The 27066-nt window shown below is 39.4% G+C and overlaps 1 protein-coding gene across 5 annotated transcripts in view; it reads left to right on the top strand.

Annotated features, from left to right (window-relative positions):
• The window catches only part of ATG7 (autophagy related 7), a 294585-nt gene extending 275848 nt beyond the window's left edge, over positions 1 to 18737 (top strand). For all 5 annotated transcript variants that reach the window (XM_034776085.1, XM_034776084.1, XM_034776088.1 and 2 more), the window contains exon 19: positions 18423 to 18737. In XM_034776085.1, the coding sequence (XP_034631976.1) occupies positions 18423 to 18455 (33 nt within the window). In that variant the 3' untranslated portion in view covers positions 18456 to 18737. The remainder of the gene's footprint in view (positions 1 to 18422) is intronic.
• Positions 18738 to 27066: the final 8329 nt, after the last annotated feature.

The raw sequence follows: 27066 nt of genomic DNA, 5'->3' as shown, positions 1-27066 counted from the left end.
TAAGTATTTTTTTCATATGATCTAGACATCCTATTTTTTCTTAATTTGAGATTCAGATTCTCATTAGAGTTTTAAGGAGAATTTCAAATGAGAAGTTGTCCTAGATGGATATGAAATTTCAAAATACCCCTTATATATGAAATATATTAGTTCATATTCCAGTATATAACATTGATAGTTTCAAAAAAACTATATACAAGGGTTGTGAACCATTTAGGTAATAGGAGGATGGACAGATCCCATATTGGAATAGTAAGCACTCATGTTTTCATAATCAGTGAGTCACCTTCATTGATTAAATGTGAATAATTTATTCTGGAAACCCAACTGAGAACAGTCTTTTCATTGCCAAGGATTCTGTGCTCTGAAAAATAGTTTGCAGGTCTCAGATGAAAGGTGTGTGTCATAAAGTGAGTTTCAAAGATGTAGTGAAAGAGGACAAGCACTTGATTTATGCCAGAAACAAATGAAGTGTGTTATAATGGGGAAAAAAAGATCTGTTTCCTCTGTAGAAGTAGTAATAGTTACATTGATGTATTAATTTACCTTCAAAATATGTTATAAGAGATCATGGACCATCAAAGATAAGTTGGTATTCACACCTACATTATTCATCTTTTTTTCTTTCAGGCTTTATGTGTGTAGTAAAAACAGTTCAGTAAATTCAGAATACTATTATTATTTATTTTGATATATGAAGTGGGCACCCATTAGACAAGGATTGAAGTGAAAATTTGAATATGTGGAAAGTTCACACTACAGTACTGTTATATATGGCAATGTTATTAAATAAGGAAAACTCCAGCTACTACTTATAAGATCTGTCTATTTATCTGTCTTGTTTTTTTTCTAGTTCTCATTTGATTTTAATGTTCAGATGCCAAGAGGCTTGTACTTGGACACCATGGGATCAAAACACTCATTGACTTAAGTAGAGTCAATAGTTCACCTTTGTGGTATTACATGTGATGTGTTATATGTAGGTTTTAGTTTTTCTTTTTCAAACCGGCATAGCACATCTCCAGTGTAAAGTATCTGTGGTAGAAATGTATAGCCCTTGCATTATCTTTTTCTTTTTGTTTAAATGAGTCAGAGTTTGTGTTCAGAGGGTCTGTATAAGGACTAAGTGTAATAGTAAAATTCTTTTCATTTCAATCTGACTTTGAATATTGTTCAAAGAAATGTTCTGATTGGCTAGTTGACTTCTTTGGCAATATCATAACTATGTTTAAAATTCTCCACAAAGCACAATTAGGACATCACCAGATCATCAAATCTACTTGAGTTCTGAGTTCTGTTTGACTCCAGGTTTTGAGAGCCAGCATGATAGACTCTGTACTAGATAAGTTCCTATTAAGAAAACATCACTCCAACAAAATAAACACGGTGGCCTGGAAAATAGCATTTTCAGTACTAAAGCACCCCTGGAGAATAAGTCCGCTCTGTTTTCTGGGTGTTTTGTTTTTGTTTCTGTGGTTTTAGGATTTTTTTTGGGGGGGGGGGGGAAGGGTTGTTTTCATTTTGGTTTTTTTGGTTTCTTTGTTTGCTTTGCTTTTCCTGTTGTCATAAGATGTTAGGGCAGAAACGTTTAAAAAAAATAGTAGATATATTTTTCACCTCTTTGTCTATTGAGGTTTTTTAATGGTGGTTTTGAAGTAAATAACATGCTTTTTTGTAAATGTATACTTGGTATTGTGACACCGTGAAGCCCAGGCTTTTCTGTATTTTGTATAGAAGTGATTGCATGCCCTTTAACTGAAGAATCAGAAGTGCTTAATACCATATCCTGTAGTTAGCCATTTAGATTTCTCTCCTATTCCTAGCCTCTCTGAGAGCTTCTAATGTGGTGCTTACATCCAAATTGTTATAGCCCATTCTCAGAGGGATGAACTAATGCCACTTACCGGTAGGTACAGCAGAAATGCCCATCACGGCTGACAAGTCATGTCACAGACTCTATCATGCATCAGGGTATGAACCCAGAACAAAGCTAAGCACTTTATATTTATGTCATTAGTACTCCTTTTACAGCTGCCTTCTTGCTGCTCATTTACTTTTGTTCCTGGGGGCAAAAAGGGGATGGGGAAATTGCAAAATATTTAATATGCTCAGGACACATTTTCAATGCTAATAAGATTAAGTGTCATGCTTCTTCATGTGGTAAATATCCATGACAGATGAAAGCAGGGTGCTGAACTTAATAATTATTTTCCCTTAGTCCATAATATGAAGTTCTGAAGAGATTTGATGTTGTAACTCGTATGCATTTAATTAATTTTAAGTTACAATCTCATTTGTGCTGCTGTTTCTGAAAGGTGATATTGGCAATTAACTGAAAAAACATATTGTGAGCATCACACCAGGATTGTTAGCATAGCCCAATGTGTATAGCATACTCTGAGAGATCACAGGCCTCGACCACAGTCCTCCAGGTCCCCAGGCAGTGCTTAGACTGTGGCTGCCACGCAGCAGCTCACCCAAATCAGTGGACAAGGGAGCTAGCAAAGCTCTAGCTCACAAAGAGCCATGCCCATGAAGTTTCTGATGGGGGGAGACATCCAGACCCACCGACTGGCTGGGATGCACTACTGAAGCCAGAGGGGGGCAGAGGAAGTTGTCCAAGCAACTAATTGAGTTGCTGGCTGGCTGCTACTATGGACCCATGGTATGGTATTGCCAACCTTACTTCTGCACTGCTGCCTACAGAGCTGGGCCCTCAGTCAGCAACCGCCACTCTCCAGCTGCCCAGCTATGAAGACAGGAGTGCAGAAGTAAGGGTGGCATGGCATGGTATTGCCGCCCTTAATTCTGTGCTGCTGCTGGCAGGGCGCTGCCTTCAGAGCTGGGCACCCGACCAACAGTCGCTACTTTCCGGCCACCGAGATTTGAAGGCAGCGCAGAAGTAATAGTGGCAATACTGCAACCCCCCTAAAATAACCTGGTGACGCCTTGAAACTCCCTTTTGGGCAGGACCCCCAATTTGAGAAATGCTGGTCTCCCCCATGAAATCTATATAGTATAGGGTAAAAGCATACAAAATAATAGATTTCTTGGGGGTGACCAGATTTAACTGTCCGTGACGCATTTTTCATGGCCGTGAATTTGGTAGGGCCTTAATAAAGAATACATAACAGATTTATAATATTTATATGGCGTCCTTGTGGCACCTTAGAGACTAACAAATTGATTTGGGCATAAGCTTTTGTGGGCTATAACCCACTTCATCAGATGATTGGAATGAAAAATACAGTAGGCAGGTATAAATATACAACACATGAAAAGCTGGGAGTTGCCTTACCAAGTGTGGGGGTCAGTGCTAACGAGGCCAATTCAATCAGAGTGGATGTGGCCCATTCGCAACAGTTGACAAGAAGGTGTGAATATCAACAGAGGGAAAATTAGTAGAGGGAAAATTACTTTTTGTAGTAACCCATCCATTCCTAGTCTTTATTCGAGCCTAATTTGATGGTGTCAAGTTTGCAAATTAATTACAGTTTTGCAGTTTCTCGTTGAAGTCTGTTTTTGAAGATTTTTGTTGAAGAATGGCCACTTTTAAGTCTGTTATTGAGTGTCCGGGGAGATTGAAGTGCTCTCCTACTGGTTTTTGAATGTTATAATTCTTGATGTCTGATGGTGTGGCTGATGTGGTTAGGTTCTATGATGGTGTCCCTTGAATAGATATGTGGACAGAGTTGGCAACAGGGTTTGTTGCAGGGATTGGTTCCTGGGTTAGTGTTTCTGTTGTGTGGTATGTAGTTGCTGGTGAGTTGCAGGATCGTCCTCCAGGATAGGTTGTAGATCCTTGGTGATGCGCTGGAGAGGTTCAGCCAGCGCATCATCAAGGATCTACAACCTATCCTTGGGGACAATCCTTTACTCTCACAGACCTTGGGAGACAGGCCCGTCCTTGCTTACAGACAGCCCCCCAACCTGAAGCAAATACTCACCAGCAACTACACAAGTGGGTTATAGCCCATGAAAGCTTATGCCCAAATACATTTGTTAGTCTCTAAGGTGCCACAAGGACTCCTCGTTGTTTTTGCTGATACAGACTAACCCGGCTACCCCTCTTAAATATTTATATGACAATTTAACAGCCTGTCAAAAGAACAATAACATGATTCTTGTAACATTATCATTTGCCTGATAGCCCATTGAATTTTTTGCCTACTGAGCATATCATGTATCAAAAGCTCATGATCTATACCTGTAAAGGACTTTTTTGTTTCTTTAAAGTTAAGCATGTTTTTAAGTACTTTCCTGAGATGTTTTATCAGAGACTGCAGCCAATAGGTGCAGAAATAGTCAAGGGACACCCCTCCCCCAGCACCCCGTTAGACCCAAACTGTGCAAGAGAGGCTGCCACACATACTCTATAGGGGCATTAGGTCCCAGCTGGTGTGCTCCCTATTCCCATCTCACCATCTGGACTTGGAAGGAAACTGCAGAGAGGACCCAACCAGAAACTCTAGCACAGTGGTTCTCAAAGTTTTGTACTGGTGACCCCTTTCACACAACAAGACTCTGAGTGTGACCCCCCCTTATAAATTAAAAATACTTTTTTTATATTTAACACTATTATAAATGCTGGAGGTGAAGCGGGGTTTGGTGTGGAGGCTGACAGCTCATGACCCCCCACGTAATAACCTCCCGACCCACTGAGGGGACACGACCACCAGTTTTAGAACTCCTGCTCTAGTGGGTAGGGACAGAGCAGCCAAAGCAGGGACCTTTGGACATTCTGAGAACTTTCTACAGTTCTACTGAACTTTCTTTGCCCTTTGCTGATTGACTGTATGCTCCAACCTCCTCCTCCGCCCCTCCCCCCCACTTCTTACCCCTTCATCTCAGATTTACTCAACACCTATACCTCTTACCCTCTTCACTGTTTAAAATGTATGCCTTATTTCCAATCTGAATTTGTATAGCTTCTACTTCCAGCTATTGGATCGTTTTACACCTTTCTCTGCTAGATTGAGGAGCCCATTATTAAATTTGTTCCCCATGTAGGTACTTCTAGACTGTAATCAAGTAATACCATAACCTTCTCTTCGTTAAGCTAAATAAATTGAAACCCTTGAGTCTGTCACTGTAAAGCATGTTTTCCAATCCTTTAATCATTCTTTGGATTCTTCTCTGACCCTCTCCAATTGATCAACATCTGTACTGAATTGTGAGCACCAGAACTGGACACAATTTTCCAATGGCAGTTGCACCGCTGTCAAATACAGAGATAAAATCATAGACTCAGAGAAATATAGGACTGGAAGGGACCTCAATAGGTCATCTAGTCCAGTTCCCTGCACTGAGGCAGGATTAAGTACTATCTAGACTATCCCTGACATGGATTTGTCTAACCTGTTCTTAAAAACCTCCAGTGATGGAGATTCCACAACCTTCCTAGGTAATTTGCTTGACAACCCTTAGAGATAGGAAGTTTTTCCTAATGTCTAACCTAAATCTCCCTTGCCACAATTTAAGCCCATTGCTTTTTGTCCTTTCATCAGTGGATAAGGAGAACAATTTATCACCCTCCCTCTTCATAACACCTTTTACATAATTGAAGATTTATGTCCCCCCCCTTAGTCTTCTCTTCTCCAGACTAAACAACCCCAATTTTTTTTAAGTCTTGCTTATAACCTTTATGCTAATACTTCCCAGAATGTCGTTCATGTTTTTTGCAACAGTATTACATTATTGACTCTTATTTAGCTTGTGACCACTATACCCCCAGATCTTTTTCTACAGTACTCCTTCCTAGGCAGTCATTTCTCATTTTGTATTTGTGCAGTTGATTATTCCTTCCTATGTGTAGTACTTTGCATTTGTCCTTGTTGAATTTCATCCTATTTATTTCAAACCCCATTTCTTGAGTTTATCAAGATCATTTTGAATTCAAATCCTGTCCTCCAAAGTGCTTGCAACTCCTCCCAGCTTGGTATCATCTGCAAACTTTTACTATGCCATTATCCAAATAATTTATGAAGATATTCTGTTTAACTTGACCTAGGACCGATCCCTGCAGGACCCCCATTTGATATGCCCTTCCAGGTTGTGAACCATTGATAATTACTCTCTGAGTATAATTTTCCAACCAGTTGCAGACCCACCTTATAGTAGGTTCATTTAGGTTATGTTTTCCTAGTTTGTGTATGAGAAGGTCATGTGAGACAGTATCAAAAGTCTTCCTGAAGTTGAGATATATCACATCTACTGCTTCCCTCCCACCCCAACCCATAGACAAGGATAATCTTTCTACACTGTCAAAGGAAGATATTAGGTTGGTTTGATATGATTTCTTCTTCACAAATCCATGCTGACTGTTACTTATCACCTTATTATCTTCCAAGTGCTTACAAATTGATTGTTTGATTATTTGTTCCATTATCTTTCTGGGTACCAAAGTTAACTGGTTTATAATTGCCTGGGTTGTCCTTATTCCCCTTTTTATAGTTAGGTACTATATTTGCTCTTTTCCAGTCCTCTGGGATCTCTCTTGTCCTCCACGAGTTCTCAAAGATAATTGCTAATGGCTAAAGAGATCTCTTCAGTCAGTTCCTTAAATATTCTAGGATGCATTTAATCAGGCCCTGCCAACTTGAAGACATCTAACTTGTCGAGGCCTGGTCTACACTAGGAAATTAGGTCAGTATAATTATGTTACTCAGGGATGTGAAATATCTCTGAGCAATGCAGTTAAACCAACCTAACCCCCAGTGGAGACAGCACTAGGTCAGTGTCAACCTAGCTACTGCCTCTTGGGAGCTGGAGTATCTATGCCAATGGGAGACGCAATCAGTGTAGCTACCATCTTCACTGAAGTATCAGAGGGGTAGCCGTGTTAGTCTGAATCTGTAAAAAACAACAGAGGGTCCTGTGGCACCTTTAAGACTAACAGAAGTATTGGGAGCATAAGCTTTCGTGGGTAAGAACCTCACTTCTTCAGATGCAAGACTTGCATCTGAAGAAGTGAGGTTCTTACCCACGAAAGCTTATGCTCCCAATACTTCTGTTAGTCTTAAAGGTGCCACAGGACCCTCTGTTGCTTTGATCTTCACTGAAGTGCTACAGCAGTGCAGCAGCTGCAGCGTTCTAAGTATAGACAAGTCCTTAGAGATTCTTAACTTGTTCTTTCCCTATTTTAATCTCAGATCCTACCCCATTTACACTGATGTTCTCTATAATAAGCCATGTCTATATGTACAGTGCTGCAGCGACGCAGCTGTACTAATACAGCTGCACCACTGCAGTGTGTCTGGTGAAGGCTCTGTGCTGACAGGAGAGAGCTCTCCTGTTAGCATAATAAAATCACCTCCAAGAGCAGCAAAAGCTATGTTGGTGGGAGAAGCTCTTCCGCCAACATCGTGCTGTGCACACGAGCGCTTATGTCGGTATATCTTATGTCGCTCGGGGGTGTGTGGGGGTCTTTTGCGTATGTAGTGTAGACAGCCTGTCATCTGATCACTGCTAACCTTATTGGTGAAAACGGAAACAAGAAAGGTATTTAGCACTTCTGACATTGCTGCATTTTCTGTTGTTGTCTTTCCTTCCTCATTGAGTAACGAACCTACTATGTCCTTGATCTTTCTCTTACTTCTAATGGCATCCTAGAGACTAACAAATTTATTTGGGCATAAGCTTTCATGGGCTAGAACCCACTTCATCAGATGTTTCGTGGGTCCTAGCCCACGAAAGCTTATGCCCAAATAAATTGGTTAGTCTCTAAGGTGCCACAAGGACTCCTCGTTGTTTTTGCTGATACAGACTAACACGGCTACCACTCTGAAACCTTACTTCTAATGGATTTGTAAAATGTTTTCTTGTTACCCTTTATGGCCCTAGGTAGTTTAATCTTTTTTGTGCCTTGGCCTTTCTAATTTTGTCACTACATGCTTGTGTTGGTTTTTTTATATTCATCCTTTGTAATTTGACCTATTTTCCACTTTGTCTATGACTCTTTTTTAAATGTCAGGTTGTTGAAGATCTCCTGGTTAAGTCAGGGAGTCTCTTACCATACTTCCTATCTTTCCTACGCATTGGGGTAGTTTTCTCGTGCCCTTAATAATAGCTCTTTTAAAAAACTGCCAACTGTCCTGAACCATTTTTTCCCTCTTAGACTTGCTTCCCACGGGATCTTAGCTACTAATTATCTGTTTGCGCTAAAGTCTGCCATCTTGAAGTCCATTGTCTTTATTCTGCTGCTTTCCCTCCTACCATTCCTTAGAAGCATGAACTCTGTCATTTCTGGATCTCTTTCAACCAGGCTGCCTTTCACCTTCAAATTCTCAGCCAGTTCCTCCTTATTTATCAGAATCAAATCTAGAACAGCCTCTCCACTAGTCACTTTCTCCATCTTCTGTAATAAAAAGTTGTCTCCAATGCATTCCAAGAACTTGCTGGATAATCTGTGCCCTACTGTATAATTTTCCCAACAGATGTCTGGTAATTTAAGTTCCCCATCTCCACCAAGTCCTGTGGTTTGGATGATTTTATTAGTTACTTAAAAAAAGCCTCATCAATCTGTTCTTCTTGATTAGGTGGCCATACTATGACATCACCCTTGTTTTTTACCCCTTTTATCCTTATCCAGAGACTTTCAACAGGACAGTCTCCCACTTCTATCTGTACTCCTCAAGATTCCCCTCTTTATTCATCCCAGGATCACATTAGTCCTTTTGGCTACAGCATTGCAGTGGGAGCTCATGTTCAGCTGATTATCCACCACAACCTCTTAATCTTTTTCAGAGTTACTGTTTCTGAGAATAGAGTCCCCCCATCCTGTAAATATAGTCTACATTTTTTATTCTATAATGTATACATTTATATTTAGCCATATTGTTTGCTTGCATCCAGCTAACCAAGCAATCCCAATTGCTCTGTACAAGTAACCTGTCCTTTTTGTTATTTACCACTCCCTCAATTTTTGTGTTATCAGCAAGCTTTATCAGTTTTATGTTTTTTCCTGATCATTGATAAAATCGTTAAATAGCATCGGGCCAAGAACTGATCCATATGGGACCGCACTAGAAATATACCCGCTTGATGATAATTCCCTGTTTACAGTTGCACTTTGAGACCTAGCAGGCAGACAGTTTTTAATCCATTTAATGAGTCCCATGTTAATTTTATTATATTTTAGTTTTTCAATGAAAATGTTCTGTGGTACCAAGTCAAATATCTTACAAAAGTTGAAGTATATTACATCAACACTGTAACCTTTATTTACCAAATTTATAATCTCATCCAAAAAAATCAAGTTAGTTTGACAGGATCTATTTTCCATAAACCCACCCACTAACACCCTTCCTCCCCGACCCTGAAAAAAAATCATGGAACTGATAGGATCTTTGCCTCCATCACATTGTTCACGCTGCTTGTGTATTCTATCCCTTTCCTACCCTGTGTCTGTCTTGTCTGTTCAGATTGTAAGCTCTTCAAGGCAGGGACTGTCTATTGCTCTGTGTTTATACAGTGCCTAACACAGTGGAGCCCAACTCTTGGTCACCCCTTAGGCACTACCATAATAAACATGATTAATAATAATAATAATAATTGAGTGAGGGTGGTTTCCTGAATCAGGGCCTATAGTTTGTCGTATCTGAAGTTTGAGTAAAGATGAGTGCTCTTATGTGATACTCAAGCATTACATTTAATACTAGGCTGAATTTCAGCCTTAACGTTCAGTTCAATGGGTTTTTTTTAATTCTTTAACTTGTTTGTAACGTGCACATATACGTATAATACTATACATATTATACCTTTAACATTTGTATTTATAGATATATATTTGTGTATGTGTTTATATTACATTTTCCTAAACCGTGAGTGCATTATATGCATTGAAATAGCTACTTTGACATTCAGATGATCATTTTCATGAGCAGTCACAGTAATAGATGCGCGCACACACAAAATCTGTACGGACAGGCTTGTGTTCTTCCAACTCTGCCTGTAAGGCCATAACTAGCTATATATATTTGCACTATATATTTTAATCACATCAGATAAAAGTCACTACATATTTCCACCCATGTACACATACAAAAAACCCAACTAATACTTTTGTATCTGTTCTCACAGAAATGAAGTTACAGGTACCTTTGTTAAGAGAAGGAAATGAAAAGTACTTATTGTCCCTTTAATGTTTTGAAATTGTTTTGAATCAGTGGCTGAGAAATGAATGAACAGTTAACCTGATACATTGGGGGTTTCCCCCCTTCCTGTTATGCAGGAAAATAATACTTGTCATTTCAAGAAAACAAGTGTGGAAATGCTTCTCTAATCTTGAATAGACTTAATTTGCATCTGAAACTTAAGAACCCCTAAAGTGAAGTTTAAACATAAAGTAGGTACTTGAACATAACAGGTGCATTCAGATAATCTCTTCAGATCTGTACATACTGGGTAAGTTTGACAGCTGGTTCATTATTTGCCTATTTTATTACCTCCCCTGTCATTACCTATAGCTTCACTTAGATTGATTCGCCCAGGTGTGCGGTAGGAGAAAGGGAGCTCAAAACAAAACCCAAATTCACAGCTTTTATTGGACATAAGGTGCAAGGCATAACAAACAGTCATTTAGACACTCCTCTTTTACATCCTTTCTCTTTCTAAAATGCTGCTCTTAAAAAAGTCACAATAAACTAGCTCCTTTCTTCTTGCCCATCAATGAAGGGAATGTAGCTGTTTGCTTTTAACATTTAAAAAAAATACATTGAATTTGAATTTTTAAAAGGCTAGTAATAATTCATTTGCTTTTTTCACAATATTTGGATTTCCATCTAGTTAAAGCACATTTTCATGGGAAGATCTGTTGCTATTAACTAAGAGCATATGACATTTATAACTTTGCTGTCAGGATTGATGTTTATGTAATTCAGGTCTAAATATAATACTGCTTTCCCTCTAGAGGGCTATTTTGCCATTACAGCTTGACATGCCCAGCTAATGTGCATTTTCCAGCTTGCCGTCATTTAGTTGATTTTTGAAATGTTGCTATTCATTTTTGTATAAAATTACCCTTCTTCTCTTCTAGTTCACCACTTGCCCCTACATGTACAATTTCATTAGAGATAACTTTGACCCAAGCAGGCCACTCCATTCTTCTGTAACCCTCAAAAATCAGGCTGTGACCATCGTAGAAGCTTTTCACTGAGAATATATACACCAGCCTAAGTGTCGACATGCAGATCATGATCCATATTATGCTGAATGATTCTTGCACTATTCTTTTGTTTTTTGTGCTTTCTCTCTGCAAGCTTTAACTTAGTGTTGAGCTACTTTATTATTGCCTCATCATTCCTCCTGTTGTGCACATCATCTTCCTTTCCACTCATTTCCCCAGATTCCTTACAAAGATGAAGCTGTATAATTGTCTGGCCCAACATATTGGGGCTAATCTGGGCCTGACGAGCTTGCTCCAACTTTGAATTATGAGCTGCCTTGAAGTTTGCTTTTAATTGTTTCCCCCCGCACACCAAATCCCCACCAAATTTTTTTGTTGGTGTGTTTATTCTTTTAAAAAACCTAGCTGTGAAACATACTCTAGTGAATCATAGTGGGGCAATATCTGGCAGCAAGCAGGAGACTAGTCATAGCAGCAGAGCATCTTAGTATAGGACAAAATTCTGACTGGTTCCTGCACAAAGAGCTCCTCCCACAGTCTGCTCAGGGGCTGGCCAGAATTTTGTAATGCCATGATCCAGACAGAGGGTATTCTTCTGGACTAAGTAGGGTTACCATACGTCTGGTTTTTCCCGGACATGTCCGGCTTTTCGGCAATCAACCCCCCGTCCGGAGGGAATTGCCAAAAAGCCAAACATGTCCAGGAAAAATACCGGCCGGGCACTTCCTCTCCCGCGGCTGCTCTGCTCCTCTCCGGACTCAGACTTCGGCTCTTTTTAAGAGCCAAGCTGCCCGAGCCAGCGCTACCAGCTTCAGGCAGCCTCCGTGCCTCTGGACCCTGCGCTGCCGGAGCAGAGCAGCTGGAGCCGGGGAGGAGAAGTGCCCGGCCGGCGGCTGGGGTCCGGAGGCACGGGGGCTGCCCGAAGCCGGTAGCACTGGCTCGGGCAGCTTGGCTCTTAAACAGAGTCGAAGTCTGAGTCCGGGGAGGAGCAGAGCAGCTGGAGCCGGGGAGGAGAATTGCCCGGCCGGGGGCGCAGGGTCCGGAGGCATAGGGGCTGCCCAAAGACCGAGCGCTACCGGCTTCACGGTTTGCTGGGCAGCCTCCGGACTCTGCGCCCCTGGCTGGGCGCTTCCCCTCCCGGGCTCCAGCTGCGCTGGGGAAGTGCCAGCCGGGGGCGCAGGGTCTGGAGGCTGCCCGGCAAACCATAAAGCCGGTAGCGCTTGGGCAACCCTTTTCGCGTGGCTGGGAGGGAGGAGGGGGAGTTAGGGCGGGGACTTTGGGGAAGGGGCGGAGTCGGGTTGGGGAAGGGGCGGGGCCGGGGTGGGAAAGGGGCGGGGCTAGGGCTCATGGACTGTCCTCTTTTTTTATTTTTTAAATATGGTAACCCTAGGACTAACTGATCTGTCCCTGCTGTATAGAAAGCCTATTCTTTTGGGAGTAAGATATTACCATCCTTCTCACAAATATTATGTCTCAATCCAGGATGTTTGCATAATGGTTTAATATCTGTAAAACTCAATTCGTGTCTTTTGCAAACATTTCCAAAACTTCTAGAAAGAATCTTATTTAGGTAGGAAGATATGTAATCATCTATTTAAATGTAATTCTTTCATATTCTCCATCCTTTCATCTCACTGGTTTCTAAGAGCATGGTTTGTGGAGAGATTACAATTAGGAAATATTACCCTCTCTAATTGAGTGTAGTTGGATGCATTCTACAAATAAGAAATGTTACTATGGTACTCTGCATTAAAGCATTGTAGATATGTAAAGTTGGGCACATGTCCAGATAATACCATCCAATGTCCTTCCTATTACTACGTCATAAGATTTTATACTTTCTAGCTTTCCATTGAAGCATCTGTTTGCCAACAACATGTGGAAGACAGTGTCCTCCCCCACAACGGCAGAAAAAATAAACTGAAATGTAGTTGTGATTATTTTTATTTGTATTGTGGTAGAGCTTAGAGGCCCCATGTACTAGGCACTCTATAAATATACAACTAAAAGTCCCTGCCCCATAGAGCTTATGGTCCTAACAGAATATCAGTTGGTATTTCAGCTTACCAGGATGAGATAAGAAATTCAAAATCCTCACCCCTAGGAAAGTTGTAAATGTCGCTGTATTCTTTAAAATCAGTGGTAGGATGTCAGGTCTTAGATCCTGAGTTATTTTTTATTTTTACCAGTTTCCAAAAGAAATAGCTTCTGCTGCTCTTAAAACACAACTTGGGGGCAGGTGGTGTTAACTGAGCAAATAGTTTGTAGCATAGAATACAACTTAAGGTTCTTTTAAAATGTACATTTTAGAACCTTGTATAGAAGATTTAAGATAAAATAAAGTATAGTTTAGAAAATTCAGTATCTAGCTTTACCTGAAAGGAACTAGGAAATAAAAAATTAAGGCTGAGCAAGGTGACCGGAAAGGTAATGGGATAGGGAGGCTTTCACCTCTAAAGTACCAGTTAAAATCCACCCTAGGTCAGGAGCGATTAATAAAGATTGCCACCTAACAGCTATCCAGAGGCCTGTCTGAAATGAGTCAGGCGTTTCAGTCGATTTCCTAAAGGAGATATGTCCAGATCATAAAAATCTCCAGTACAACTGGCACCCTTGCCATCCACTCTCAGTAAAGAGGTCAAGAAAGCATATAGGGCAAACTTACTTGGAGACAGTGAATAAGGATGTTTCAGAGTGGTAGCCATGTTAGTCTGTATCAGCAAAACAATGAGGAGTACTTGTATCATCTTAGAGACTAACAAATTTATTTGGGCATAAGCTTTCATGGGCTAAAACCCATTTCAGCAGATGCATGGAGTGAAAATACAGTAGGAAGATATATATACAGAGTACATGAAAAGATGGGGGTTGCCTTACCAATTCTAATGAGACAATTCAATTAAAGTGGACTATCATCAGCAGGAGGAAAAATCACTTTTGTAGTTGTAATCAGGGTGGCCCATTTCAAGCAGTTGACAAGAAGGTGTGAGTAACAGTAAGGGGGGAAATTAGCATGGGGAAATAATTCTTAGTTTGTGTAATGAGATCACTTGATCATTACCTGTTAGGTTCACTCCCTCTGAGGCACCTGGCATTGGCCACTGTTGGCAGACAGGATACTGGGCTAAATGGACCATTGGTCTGACCCAATGTGGCCATTCTTAAGTTCTCACCTGCACTGTTCAGAACAGAAATGAGATACACAGCTAGCACAGTGAGGGGAAGCTGGATAGGACCATGATATATTTGTTTTGTGAATAAAGAAAACTTTTGCAGCATTCTGTCTGGCTTCCTTCACTATGTTTGTTTAAAAGAAAATTGTGGACACCCTGTCCTCAACTCATCCCACTGGTGCAATCTATAAATGTGTTTAGTATCTTTCTTTAACACACAGAAGAGTGAGGGTTAAAATCTGTCCTTGTTGCTATTACAAAGTTTGAAAAACTCAAAATGGGGTTAGTTGAGGATGGAATATCAGCCTGAACTTTGAATTTCTTGCCTTTTGTCAGCTTGATTCATACCATAAATTCTATTTAAAGATAATTCTTTCATATTTATTTTCCACATCCTTGACCCTGAATGGTGAGCTGGACATTTGTATTTTCATTGGCAAACTCTAAGTCGCTCATCAACTCTTTTTTCCTTTTGTAAACATACTGTTCTTTCAGCATTTTCCAGAAGGATTTTTATACCACCATTTTGCAACCACTTTTAGGAATTGAGAAAATCTTACCATTTAAAGTATGTGTTTTACAGAGAGCTGTGTGTAGACATTCCTTGGTCCAGATTTTGGTGTGGCTTTGTCAGTAAATACCCAAATTCTAGAAAAATCATATTTTGCAGGGATAGGTTTTATGGAAATTATATGTAAATATCAATTACAGTCTGTCTGAAAATGTAGTTGTTTTTATTTATTATTTGTATTGCAGTAGTGCTTCAGGGCCAACCAAGAACAGGACCCTGTTGTGCTAGGCACTGTAAAAATATACTGATAGTCTGTGCCCTGAAGGGTTTACAGTCTAAATAAATGTTGGCATCTTGCGCTTCTGTTGGCATATGTTTTTCCATCAGTCAGGATGTAAAAGAAAAGAATAATCTCGTGGCCAGCCTAATGTCAACACACAGCATTTCCATGCAGATAACCTGGGCCTGATACTCGATAGAGACAGCTAAGAAAGAGAAGATCACTACGGTGATGCTCATAGTTCCTAGATTCACTTATTATGGTGGGCTAACCTTTTGAGGTCCAAGGCCTATGCCTTGGAAATGCCAATCTTATTCTTGTAGTCAGAAGAACCTGACATGTTAGTCAGTCCATGGCATTTAGCCGGGACATGCATAGAATGGTCTAAGTTTCAGACTAATTTCTAGCACACTTAAGGGTAAAATTAATATTATGACAGCCTGTCAGTAAAGCCAAAGACCACCTGCTAGGTAGTCTTGCTACGTTCCTTAAAGTCCCGCTTTAAGGTATGATTCCTAAAGGACCAAATTCATTCTCTGATATAACTCTTTTAAATTAAATGGAATTAATTTGACTCAGTCACTGTAAGTGGTAATCAGACAGGGAGAAATATATAAAATCTACGGTTTACATTCAAAGAGTAAGGATTTGGGGAGGAAATTTTTTTTTTTTTTGGAGTATAAATTATTCTTACTCCATTGCAAACTAATTTACTTTTCATAAATACGGCCATACTGGGTCAGACAAATGGTACATTCAGCCCAGTATCTTGTTTTCTGACAGTAGTCAATGCCAGGTGAGTCAGAGGAAATGAACAGAAGAGCCAATCATCGAGATCCCATCCCCTGTTGTCTACTCCCAGCTTCTGGCAGTCAGAGGCTGGGGACACCCAGAGCATGGGGTAGCCGTTGATGGACCTGTCCTTCATGAACTAATCTAGTTCTTTTTTGAACCCCATTATAGTTTTGGCCTTCACAATATCCCTTGGCAACAAATTCCACAGGGTGACTGTGCTTTGTATGAAGTAGTACTTCCTTTTGTTTGCTTTAAACCCGCTGCCTATTAATTTTATTGGGTGACTGCTGGTTCTTGTGTTATGTGAAGGAGTAAATAACACTTCTTTATTCCCATCCTCCACACCAGTCACGATTTTATGGACCTCTATCATATCCCCTCTTAATCGTGTCTTTTCCAAGCTGAAAACTCAGTGTTTTTAATATCTCCTCATACAGAAGCTGTTCCATACCCCTAATAATCTTTGCTGCCCTTCTCTATATCTTTTCAAATTCTAATATATCTTTTTTGAGATGGGTTGATCAGAACTGCATGCAGTATTCAAGGTGAGGGCATATCAAGGATTTATATAGTGGCATTATGATATTGTCTGTTTTATTATCTCTCCTTTTCCTTAATGGTTCCTAACATTCAGTTAGTTTTTTGACTGCCACTGCACATTGAGTGGATGTTTTCAGAGAACTATCCACAATGACTCCAAGATCTCTTTGTTGAGTGGTAACAGCTAATTTAGTTGGGATTATGTTTTCCAATGTGCACTACTTTGCATTTATCAACATTGAATTTCATCTGCTGTTTTGTTGTCCAGTCACTCAGTTTTGTGAGATTCCTTTGTAACTCTTCGCAGTCTGCCTTTGGACTTAACTATCTTGAGTGATTTTGTATTGTCTGCAAATTTTACCACCTCACTGTTTACCCCGTTTTCCAGATCATTTATGAATATGTTCAGCAGCACTGGTGACAGTAAAGATCCTGGGGGACACTACTATTTACCTCTCTCCATTCTGAAACCTAATCATTTATTCCTTCTGTGTGTTTTCTGTCTTTTCACCAGTTACTGATCCATGAGAGGACCTTCCTTCTTAGCTCAGGGTTCTCAAACTTTTGTCCTGGTGACCCCTTTCACATAGCAAGCCTCTAAGTGTGACCCCCCCCCTTATAAATTAAAAACACTTTTTTATATATTTAACAGCATTATAAATGCTGGAGGTAAAGCAGGGTTTAGGGTGGAAGCTGATAGCTCATGACCCCACATATAATAACCTCGTGACCCCTCTGAGGGGTCCCAACCCCCAGTTTGAGAACCCCTGCCTTAGCTCTTTATGTGTTCACATCTCTAATTGCAACTTTTTGGGGGGGAAGGGGAAGGAGAATGGTTATTTAGTATTGCAGACTTATTTTACAACTGCAAAAATTCAAACATAAGTTAGTGGCCTTTACAGTAAACCTTAGCCCAGACCTATGGTACCTTCCACTATTACTGCATACTCTGTTGTGGGGTTTCCCTTTTGATTATTCCATTTTGTTATTTGGAACTCTGTGAATGTTTCAGAAGGAATGCAAAGATTTTGAACTTATGGGTATAAAGTCTGGGGCAACTACGCACTGAACCTCCAGAATAAATGGTAATAAAACCTGCTAAATGCACCTGCATTTCCATGAAAGAACAGACATGTCTCTAGTGTGCACTTACTGTATGTACACAGGCGCGATTGCAAATTTTTTCATTTTTTTAAATCTGTCACTCTATTTCCTGACAACTGATTGAAAATACAGAACTTACCTTCAATTTGTATGGCCTCTAGGACTCCAGGTTCCATGGGGATTCTGTGAATACGTTAACCTTGTTTTCCAGGTTGGGTTTCCAGGATATGTCTTGGTCATAACCCAAAACCAAAGTAAATATACAATTACATCATGCTGCATAAAATATGTTTTTCAGTAAATTATTGAATGGTTAATAGAACTTTTTTAAAAATGAGGGTAAAAAACAAATTCACACATATATATTCAGTTTGAATTAAATTTACTGCTCTTTGTGGGTCATACTATTGATTATTCTCAAATATTTGAGTGGCCACTGATTCTTCCGGATGATGATCACAAATTCCTAAAGTTTTATATTAAATATGTATTATTTATTATGCATCATTTGTTATTTTCCTGGTAACAATTTGTCAAGCAATCAGCAAGCAGAACCAATACCAAGTTACCAGCCACACATAATGAATAGCAAACAGCCAAAGGAATAGCTCAGAAACAACCAATGAAAATTATTCATTCAGACTATTATAGGAATAAGTACAAGTGCCAAAATGTGTGTGCAACTAAAGAGATTGGTTTGCAAATGATTACTGATCCAAACAACCTTGACTCCACTGAGCTGTTAGTTTCATTAATACTATTCAACCACCTCTAGAGTGGATGGTCCATAAATGAAATGTATTCTTCCTCTTAAATTGGATTAGGGGTTTTATAAGGTATTTTGAAAGCATATTTGAGATACTGAGTGAAATGTCGCTTGTTTTCTCATTACAGATTTGGGACATGAGTGATGATGAAACGGTCTGAAAGCCAAATGAATGAAGTGGAAGATGACCAGCTTTAGGCTTCAGTGATGTCTTTTATCCGTCATTTGACAAGTTAATGATTGCTTACACATTTTGACTTACAAATATAAACAAATATAATCTACATCTGTGCTATGAATGGGACATTATCTTGAACTAAAATAATAGTTCTACTGTGGATGTAATTCTCCCTGCTAGAGCAATGTGTTTGTTTAAATCCACTTTCTATTTTTTTTTTCTATTTCTAAACATAGCTTACATATAAAATATGCCACTTTAAATAGCCTTTGGTGTTTTCATTTGTCCCAGTTTTCATTTTACTTGTCAATAGATATGCCTAAATATCATTGTATTTTTCATGTTTCAATGATTTGTCGCATTTTATAACTATTTAATATTCAGGCTATAAGAAAATTCCCCTATAGATGGAAATTAAATCACATTGTTATTTAAGGGAGTGGGAAAAAGGTAACTAAACATCCACCTACACATTTTTACTGTGTTAGATCATGTTGTAACATCCTAGCCCCCCTCCTTATTATAATGCAGTTGGTCTTGCCTGTGCAGATGGGAACAGACAAAGCTTCAGAATCTTATTAGAGTCCTGTAAAAGGCTTGAGCTGTAGCATGATTCCACACTGTGGATAAAGCATCATTTGACATTGCCTACCTAGTGAAGACCAAACTGTGTTTATATCCTGATTGAGGGCTATGATGCTTATAGCAAGATCCATTACACAGTAAAAATTGCTTTGAAGGTAGATCCTTAGCTAGATAAAAGTGTATAGTGTAATTGATATATATATATATATATATATATATAAGGCAGTGGTTCTCCAGCTTTGTCATTCTTAAATCAAACCACCTAGCATGTTCATGGACATCAAAACAGTCCTAACCCTCATCTCCCATTGGAGGCATTTGAAATGTTTCTTGCTGGTGCACAAAACGATAGTTTGAGAACCACAGAGAAAAAGGATAATTTATGAAACTCAAAATTTTAAAATATCAAGTGTATTACCACCTTAAATGTAAAGAGAAATATATCTATCGTTTTGCATCTTGAAATAGCTAAAAACAAAAAAGTTTTAAGCCTCTTTACAGCTTAAATCTCGTTATTTGCATTTCTTCATTCATGAGGAAAAATGGAAACTGCATTATTGTTTGTTGTCTTCCAACCATTCTTTCCTTTGCATATAAAACCATTCTGTCCTTAGCCTTAAGAAAAGGTACAGCAATCCATCCAATTAGTCAATCAGTCAAATTCTCTTGTGTTCTTCCTTACCTTTAATTAAGTTCCAAGACCCTGAATGTAGAAGTCAGATCAACTTGTTCATTTGCCTGCTAAGCTGACATACCATTTGGGGGGAAGTTCTATAAGGGTCAGTTCACCCAGAGCAGAGGGTGCACACAGCTCCTAAATTATGAACTTACGTGACATTTTAATGAAACACAGCGCCCTCTTCATGGGATGTCTAAAATGTTATCTCTCCTTATGCAAACTTACATTTTTTTTTCAAAAACCATAAATGAATGTCTCAGCTAAGGAATGCCACTGTAATATAAAATATATTCTACTAATCTAGCTATAAAATAAGTTATTGAGTCATACACACACACACACACACACACACTCCTGATATCTTGACTGTTTGATAATGAACACTGGGAAATTCCCATTTGTATGCATGGGAAACTGTTTTTTTGATGAACGTGAACTAACAAAACATATATTCTAAGGTTATTTATAAGTCCCTGATTCTCATGCATTCAAAGGAGCTGTAATTTTTGTAGTCCAGTTGTCATCAGACTGCAGTTCGGGCTAGGAAGTATCAGTATGATGGCAGCTTGCAGAGAGAGACCAGCATCTATATCACTCATAGTTACAGAGATTGTGAAAAGGAAAAATCTAATTTGAAATTGAGCAGACTTGATTATCTGAAACTCCACAAAGGGTCATGTCCCCCCAGGTTTTATTAATAAAATTGAAAATTCCCTCAATTATCTGAAACTATGATTGTCAAAATAAAGTTGCACTGTATTTTTAAGTAACACATATCCCTTTAACTATTGAAGTATCTAAGATCTAAAACTCAGGGTTAATATGACGTTTCCTTACCTCTGTAATTTCAGTAACATACAACTGTGTCAGACTGTGCTTATTCCCGTACATACGCTTCCCAGATGTGCTTGATGTTCCAAAACACTCCAGTTTGACTTGGAAAAACTTCCGTTGTCTAACTTTACTGTTTTCTTTCTCCCTGAAAACCAAAATTGTTCTTATTTTGCCTCTAAAATGTTTTAAGCATTTACTGAGGAGGGAAATAGTGAAAACATATATTCACATGAATGAAAACATATATTAAAATAGTATAAGCCGCTAAGTACTGTTATTTACTGACTTGTACACACTAGCAGCACGGTTTTGGCATAGCTCTCCCATCTGCTGTTATTGCTGCTAAATGGAGGAAGTTGAAATTTGAACTTCATGCAGGGAGTGGGGGAGTTAATTTTATTTTTGCTGGAATGAGCTCATAGGCAATGAAAGGGCAAAACTCATCCCTTCGTTCTACAGGCCAACAGCTGCCACTACCCTTAGGACATTTACCCAATCTGGCTGGGGTGGTAGAATGTGTAGCTTCCTCTGAGGTTGCTGTTATTACCTCTTCACAAAACATCTAATGTAAATATAGTGAGATCATAAGGCAGTGCAGGCGGCACCCTAGAGAGCAACTGTGCCATCTGCACAACACATCTGAGGCCAAATTTAATTCTGCTGTAACTCCACTGACTTCCGTAGAGATTCATCAGGTATGAATTTGGCCCTCAGAGAATTAACATCTCTGAAAATTGTAGCCTAGATCTCACTTTCAAATATCTTCAACTAAAGATAATTTTTTGTTAGTACCACTCTGTCAATGATGTATTTGCTGGGTACAGTCGGAATGCTATCCTGTCTTAATAATACATTCATGAAAAGGAGAAACCTGATATTTTCTGTTTCAGAGTACATTTTGGACACAACCTATTTTAGGTTATGGCTAAACCTACACCCATCAGGTTAATTCTGAGTGCTGTAATCCCAATTTCATGGTTTGCTGCTGTTCATGCATTGCCATATGTGTTTGTAATCTTGTTTTAGGAGGGACATTTACCCACTGGGGCAGATCTTCAGCAGGTATAAACTGTCATAGCTCCAATGAAGTTAGTGGAGATGTGACCACTTGCACCAGCTGAGAATCTGCTGCATGAGGCTAGCTCAGGGCCCCTCACATGGCAACATGGCCATAACAAACAAGGACACAGATACAATGTGGGGACAAATAAAAGAACCTCTTTGCACAGTGGAAAGACTCTCCATGCCAACTTCCCATAGGCTGGCCTGAAAAAACACAATCGGATGGGCCCATGGGGTCTATGTTCACACAAATCCAGTGGCCCCAAGATCTAGGGTGAAATCCTGGCTGAAATCAATGACAAAACTCTCATTAACAGAATTTTCACGCCCAGTGCATCTGGTGCAGAGGGGCTCTGGACTGCTACCCCATGGGCTTAAGTGAGCTTAGGAAGGTAGGTTTCAATGCCCTCTGCATCCTGCCTGCATAGAGCCTGGTTACCCATAGCTCTATGCAAGAGGGAGGGATTTGACCCTGAGTGAACTCCAGTCCTATAAACTGACATATCCTTTTTGCTGGTTATGAACTCTTGTTCCTCCTCTTTCACTCTGCACTTTCTGAATAAATCTTCTGCATGTAAAGATTGACTATATTCACCTTTCATGTGTGATGCAAGTACCTGTGACGGGTTGGATCACAGAAACCCCTTTGGGAGCTGCCACCTGATGTACCAAGACTACCCCTGCTTCTGTTTTCCCTGCCAGCTCAGGACTCCAGCACCTTGTCTTGCTGAGCCAGACACTCCCGTCTGCTCCAACATAGACCCAGAGTCTGAATAACTTGCCCCAAAGCTGCAAGTTTACCTGAAAACAGCTCACAGAAGTGTGCTTGTCTTTAGCTCTCAGGTGCCCAACTCCCAATGGGGTCTAAACACACATAAATCCATTTTACCCTGCATAAAGCTTATGCAGGGCAAACTCATAAATTGTTCGCCCTCTATAACACTAATAGAGAGATATGCACAGTTGTTTACTCCCCCAGGTATTAACACATACTCTGAGTTAATTAATAAGAAAAAAGTGATTTTATAAAATGCAGAGAATAGGATTTAAGTGGTTCCAAGTAGTAACAGACAGAACAAAGTAAGTCACCAAGCAAAATAAAATAAAATGAGCAAATCTATGCCTAATCAAACTGAATGCAGATAATCTCACCCTCAGAGATGCTTCAGTAAGTTTTTTCTCAGACTGGACACCTTCCAGGCCTGGGCACAATTCTTTCCCCTGGTACAACTCTTGTTCCAGCTCAGGTGATAGCTAGGGGATTCTTCATGATGGCTCCTCTCCCCTCTCAGTTCTCTTCCACCCCTTTATATGTCTTTTGCATAAGGTGGGAACCCTTTGTCCCTCTGGGTTTCCACCCTCCCCCCCCCCGCCCCCCACTGGAAAAGCACCAGGTTAAAGATGGATTCCAGTTCAGGTGACATGATCACATGTCACTACAAGACTTCATTGTCCACTTGCCAGCACACACATATACAGGAAGACTAACAGGTAAATACAGCCATCTGCAGACAATGGTCCTTGTTAATGGGAGTCATCAAGATTCCAAACCATCATTAATGGCCCACACTTTACATAATTACAATAGGCCCTCAGAGTTATGTTTTATATTTCTAGTTTTAGATACAAGAGTGGTACATTTCTACAAATAGGATGATCATACTCAGTAGATTATGAGCTTTGTAATGATACCTTACAAGAGACCTTTTGCACGAACCATATCCCAGTTGCATTATATTCACTTATCATCAAATCTTTATAAAACTATCCCAGTTACATTATATTCATTTATTATCATGTTTTTATAAAACCATATAGACTGCACAACGTCACAGTACCATTAATAGAATAGAGCAATATGTTATATATTTCTGCCCTATCCATCCTACCTGCCTGTTAACTTTTAAATAACTATTATTGGTGTGGAGGGGGTTGGACATAACGAAAATTTAACATACATAGTAGAATCCTCTTGTAGTGACATTTTTTTCCCTCCCAGAATAACTTCACTGTAGGTTTAGCTAGAATTCCAATTTGCACATTGCAATACATTGAAACAGTGGCTCATAGGGCTACTTTACATTGAAGAGTTTCCCTATTTCCAACTTCCCTGTGAGCTCCATTGCACTTCCTCCTGCTCCATCCACCACAAATCAAAACATGTGAGAGTGCTAAGGAATCAAATCCATAGAATGTACAATTAGCTTTAATTTCCCAAGGCAGAAAAAGATCTTCAATTATGATTCTGCTCTGAAAAGAGACTGTAAAAGTGGCACCTTCTTCAACTGATCTGCTCTTTCTGTGTCTATAGCATTATGTCAGCACTAGTGACAGATGAATTTTTACTCTGGCTAACGCTGCAGCTCCAACACCACTTCAAAAATATGAATTGAATTCAGTTGTTAACCAAGTTCCAATTTCAGAGGCAGATCCTTCCCATAAGGACACCTGTGCAACTCTTTTGAAGTCCATCGAGGTGCACAGGTGTCACTGAGAGCAGAATTTGTATACAATAGAATTGCTCAGATATGACCAAAGGCAGATTTTGAAATGATAGGGTTGCTCAGTTGTAACTGAGTTCAGAATTTGGTTATAGAACTCTATTAATGGCAATAATATGTGAAAAGATCTGTGAGATCCCAGGAGACAATTCCAGAGTTGGTGAGCTCGGAAAAAACCTGACCACATTTGCAATGGAGTTACTGAGATCCATAAAGATTGACCAATGGTCCAACGGAGCCCTTTTTACAGTCATTTTTCAGAGTATAGCCACGTTTTAAGTGTTCAAACCTAATGTAGTCTCCTCTCAGTTATTAGGGGAACAGAAGGGATAGGTCACATTCTTTCAAAAATAAATATACAATTGACCTTTCTTCTCATTCTGCCAATATAAAAGAGATGCTTCTATTCTATATATAGAAAAAGAAACACATTTCTCTATCATGGGTGCAAGTAGCCATTCTCTTATATGCTTCACTATATCTTCATGTGTTAGGACACATCAGAAGGTAAAGAAGGAATAAACAGTGTGATGTGTATTTTTCTTGATGAATTATCTATGTTTTAAAACCTAACATTTTTTAAAAATGGTAATTCAATAGTTTGCTTAGAGACAAATAAGGAGCCGTAGTCCAAAGAAAACAATTAAAGAAACATGTGAAGGATGATAAACATTAGCAGGTTTGCTAAGAAACACAGTCTGCAAGACTTCCCTAGTACATTATCATTTCTGTCCAAATCTTTTGACATGGATGGGATCCTCAGCTATTTTCTTTTTCAACATTTTCCAACTTCATTGCAGATGTTATTGTCCTTGGGGGAAATCCTGCCAAATGATAATGAAATTTCCTATGTAGGAGACTTCTTGCACCTTCTTCTGAAGCATCTGGTGCTGGCCATTGTTGGAAACAGGATTTGCATGGATAGACCTTTGGTTTGATCCAGTCTGGCAATTCCTATCTTCCTGATCAATGGAGACCAAATCTAGGTGTCCCATTCTGATACTATGTCTCTATATTTTTTTCTGCAGCTGACCAGAATCTCTATGGAGGCCTTGCAGGGTTTAAAAATACCATGGTTCTACATGCATGTGTGATGCATCTTTCCAAATCAGTGCAGGGTTTCTCTGCATTACTTCAGGAATTCAGCATGATCATTAAAAAGAAGTGTGTGTTTATTTTCTCATTTGTGCAGCATATTCAACTATTGAAATGAAAAATATCAAATTCCATGGAGAACGCATCTTCATCCAATATCCTTAGTATTGCCAACCTGTGGCCCCTTGCTATGGACAATGGCTAATTTTCCAAATCTTTTTGGACTCGTTTTAAGCATTGAGTCACTAAGACATTGGCCCATATAGCTCTTGTGGAGCTCTCTACTTTGTGGTAACACTAACTGCTTGACTAAGATAGGCATTTTAATTTATTTTAAATAAAATATTAAAAATAAAGATCTCTAACTAAAATATTTTGAGTAATCTAACAGAAATGCCAATAACACATGCATAATGCTGTATTGCTAAGCAAATGTATGATCTTGATTTGTATCCTTTCTCTTTCTGTCACACTCCCTTACTCTACCTTCCCTTTTTCCTCTTCTTTAGTTGTGCCATGTCTCTGTTTAGTCTCTTATCTTGCAAAAACTTAAGCAAGTGATTAACTTACCTTTGCAGGATCAGGGATTTAAATTATGAGCTCTCTGGGAAGGGGGATCCATGTCTTTTGATTTGTTTGTGAATCACCTTGCCCGCTTTTAGGCTCTACATAAAGAATAATAGGAAGAGTGAAATCCAATCTCGTTCTCACGGACCAGGTCAGTAATGTTTCCTTCCCCCTCTTCCACACTCCCTTCTCTTGCACTTAGTACTGTGTGAACTGTCTTACTTAACTTTGATTCATGCATCCCTGCCAAGAGTAGACAGTGCTGCAGGAAGCTAATTGGTGCTCCTGAGGGTGCAGGATGGCATCTCATTGCTCTAGTTTCCAAATCAAACCAGTATGGGCTGGATGTGGGTGTGGAGGAGTACATCAGGAACTGCTCCCAGCTAATGGAAACGTGCCTAACTTAAGAACTGAGTGGTTCCAAAACCAGTTCAACCTTGGTGGAAATTAACCTTCGGATTGTGTTTTGACAGCTTGCACACTGATGCCCAGTTACAACTTCACTTTTTTCCTCAGTGTTTACTGGGTTGAAGCACTGTCCATTCATTGGGGGGTAAAATATGAATGAACACGGGGTGAGGGGGGGAATTATTAATAACCTACATTTATATTTTAGCCATGACCCCCTCCCAAATTAGTGCAAATAAAGAGTAAAGGGATTCTCTTAAATAATTTTGTTTGGTTTGCATGGCTTTAAAAACATTTTTTTTTACATATTTTTAACTCTCTGAAGTCTCCCTCTTATACAGTAGTTCTGTAGGAGTTGCCACTTCCTCAGGAATCTATGACTCAGAGAGTGTATAAATAAAATGACATCACTGCCAAGCTTTGTTTGGATTGCCCATTTCCTAAATGGAGACTCTGTTGTTCTAACTTTAATGCTTGCATCAGTTGTTGTTGGTTTTTTAAATAGTAAAAGCATCCTTGCCAACACTGACTAATACATGTTCAGTGCAATTATCTTTTTGAATCCTTTAAATCACCTATTTTGAAGTTCATTTAAAGCAGTAGACACCATATGTTAATTCAAGATATTATTCATGACTAAAATAATTGTAATGTACAAGTTATTGTTGTTACACAGTATTCCTAATATACTGCCAATGTGCAACGGGGGAAACAGCTGAGTGTGAGAGCATAATTTTTTTCCATTATTATTTTAACAAACAATGAAAAGAAAAACAATTGTTTCTTCTGAAACAACTTATTTTTACCATGGAAAACAGGCAATAGCTGTCTCTGTGGATAAGTGTCATCCAGTAGGTAGAGGC

The sequence above is a fragment of the Trachemys scripta genome, chromosome 7 (genome assembly GCF_013100865.1).
Source record: "Trachemys scripta elegans isolate TJP31775 chromosome 7, CAS_Tse_1.0, whole genome shotgun sequence".
NCBI classification, from domain to species: Eukaryota; Metazoa; Chordata; order Testudines; family Emydidae; genus Trachemys; species Trachemys scripta.
Note: the sequence above shows the minus strand (reverse complement) of the source record. Positions and strands in the feature narration are given on the sequence as shown.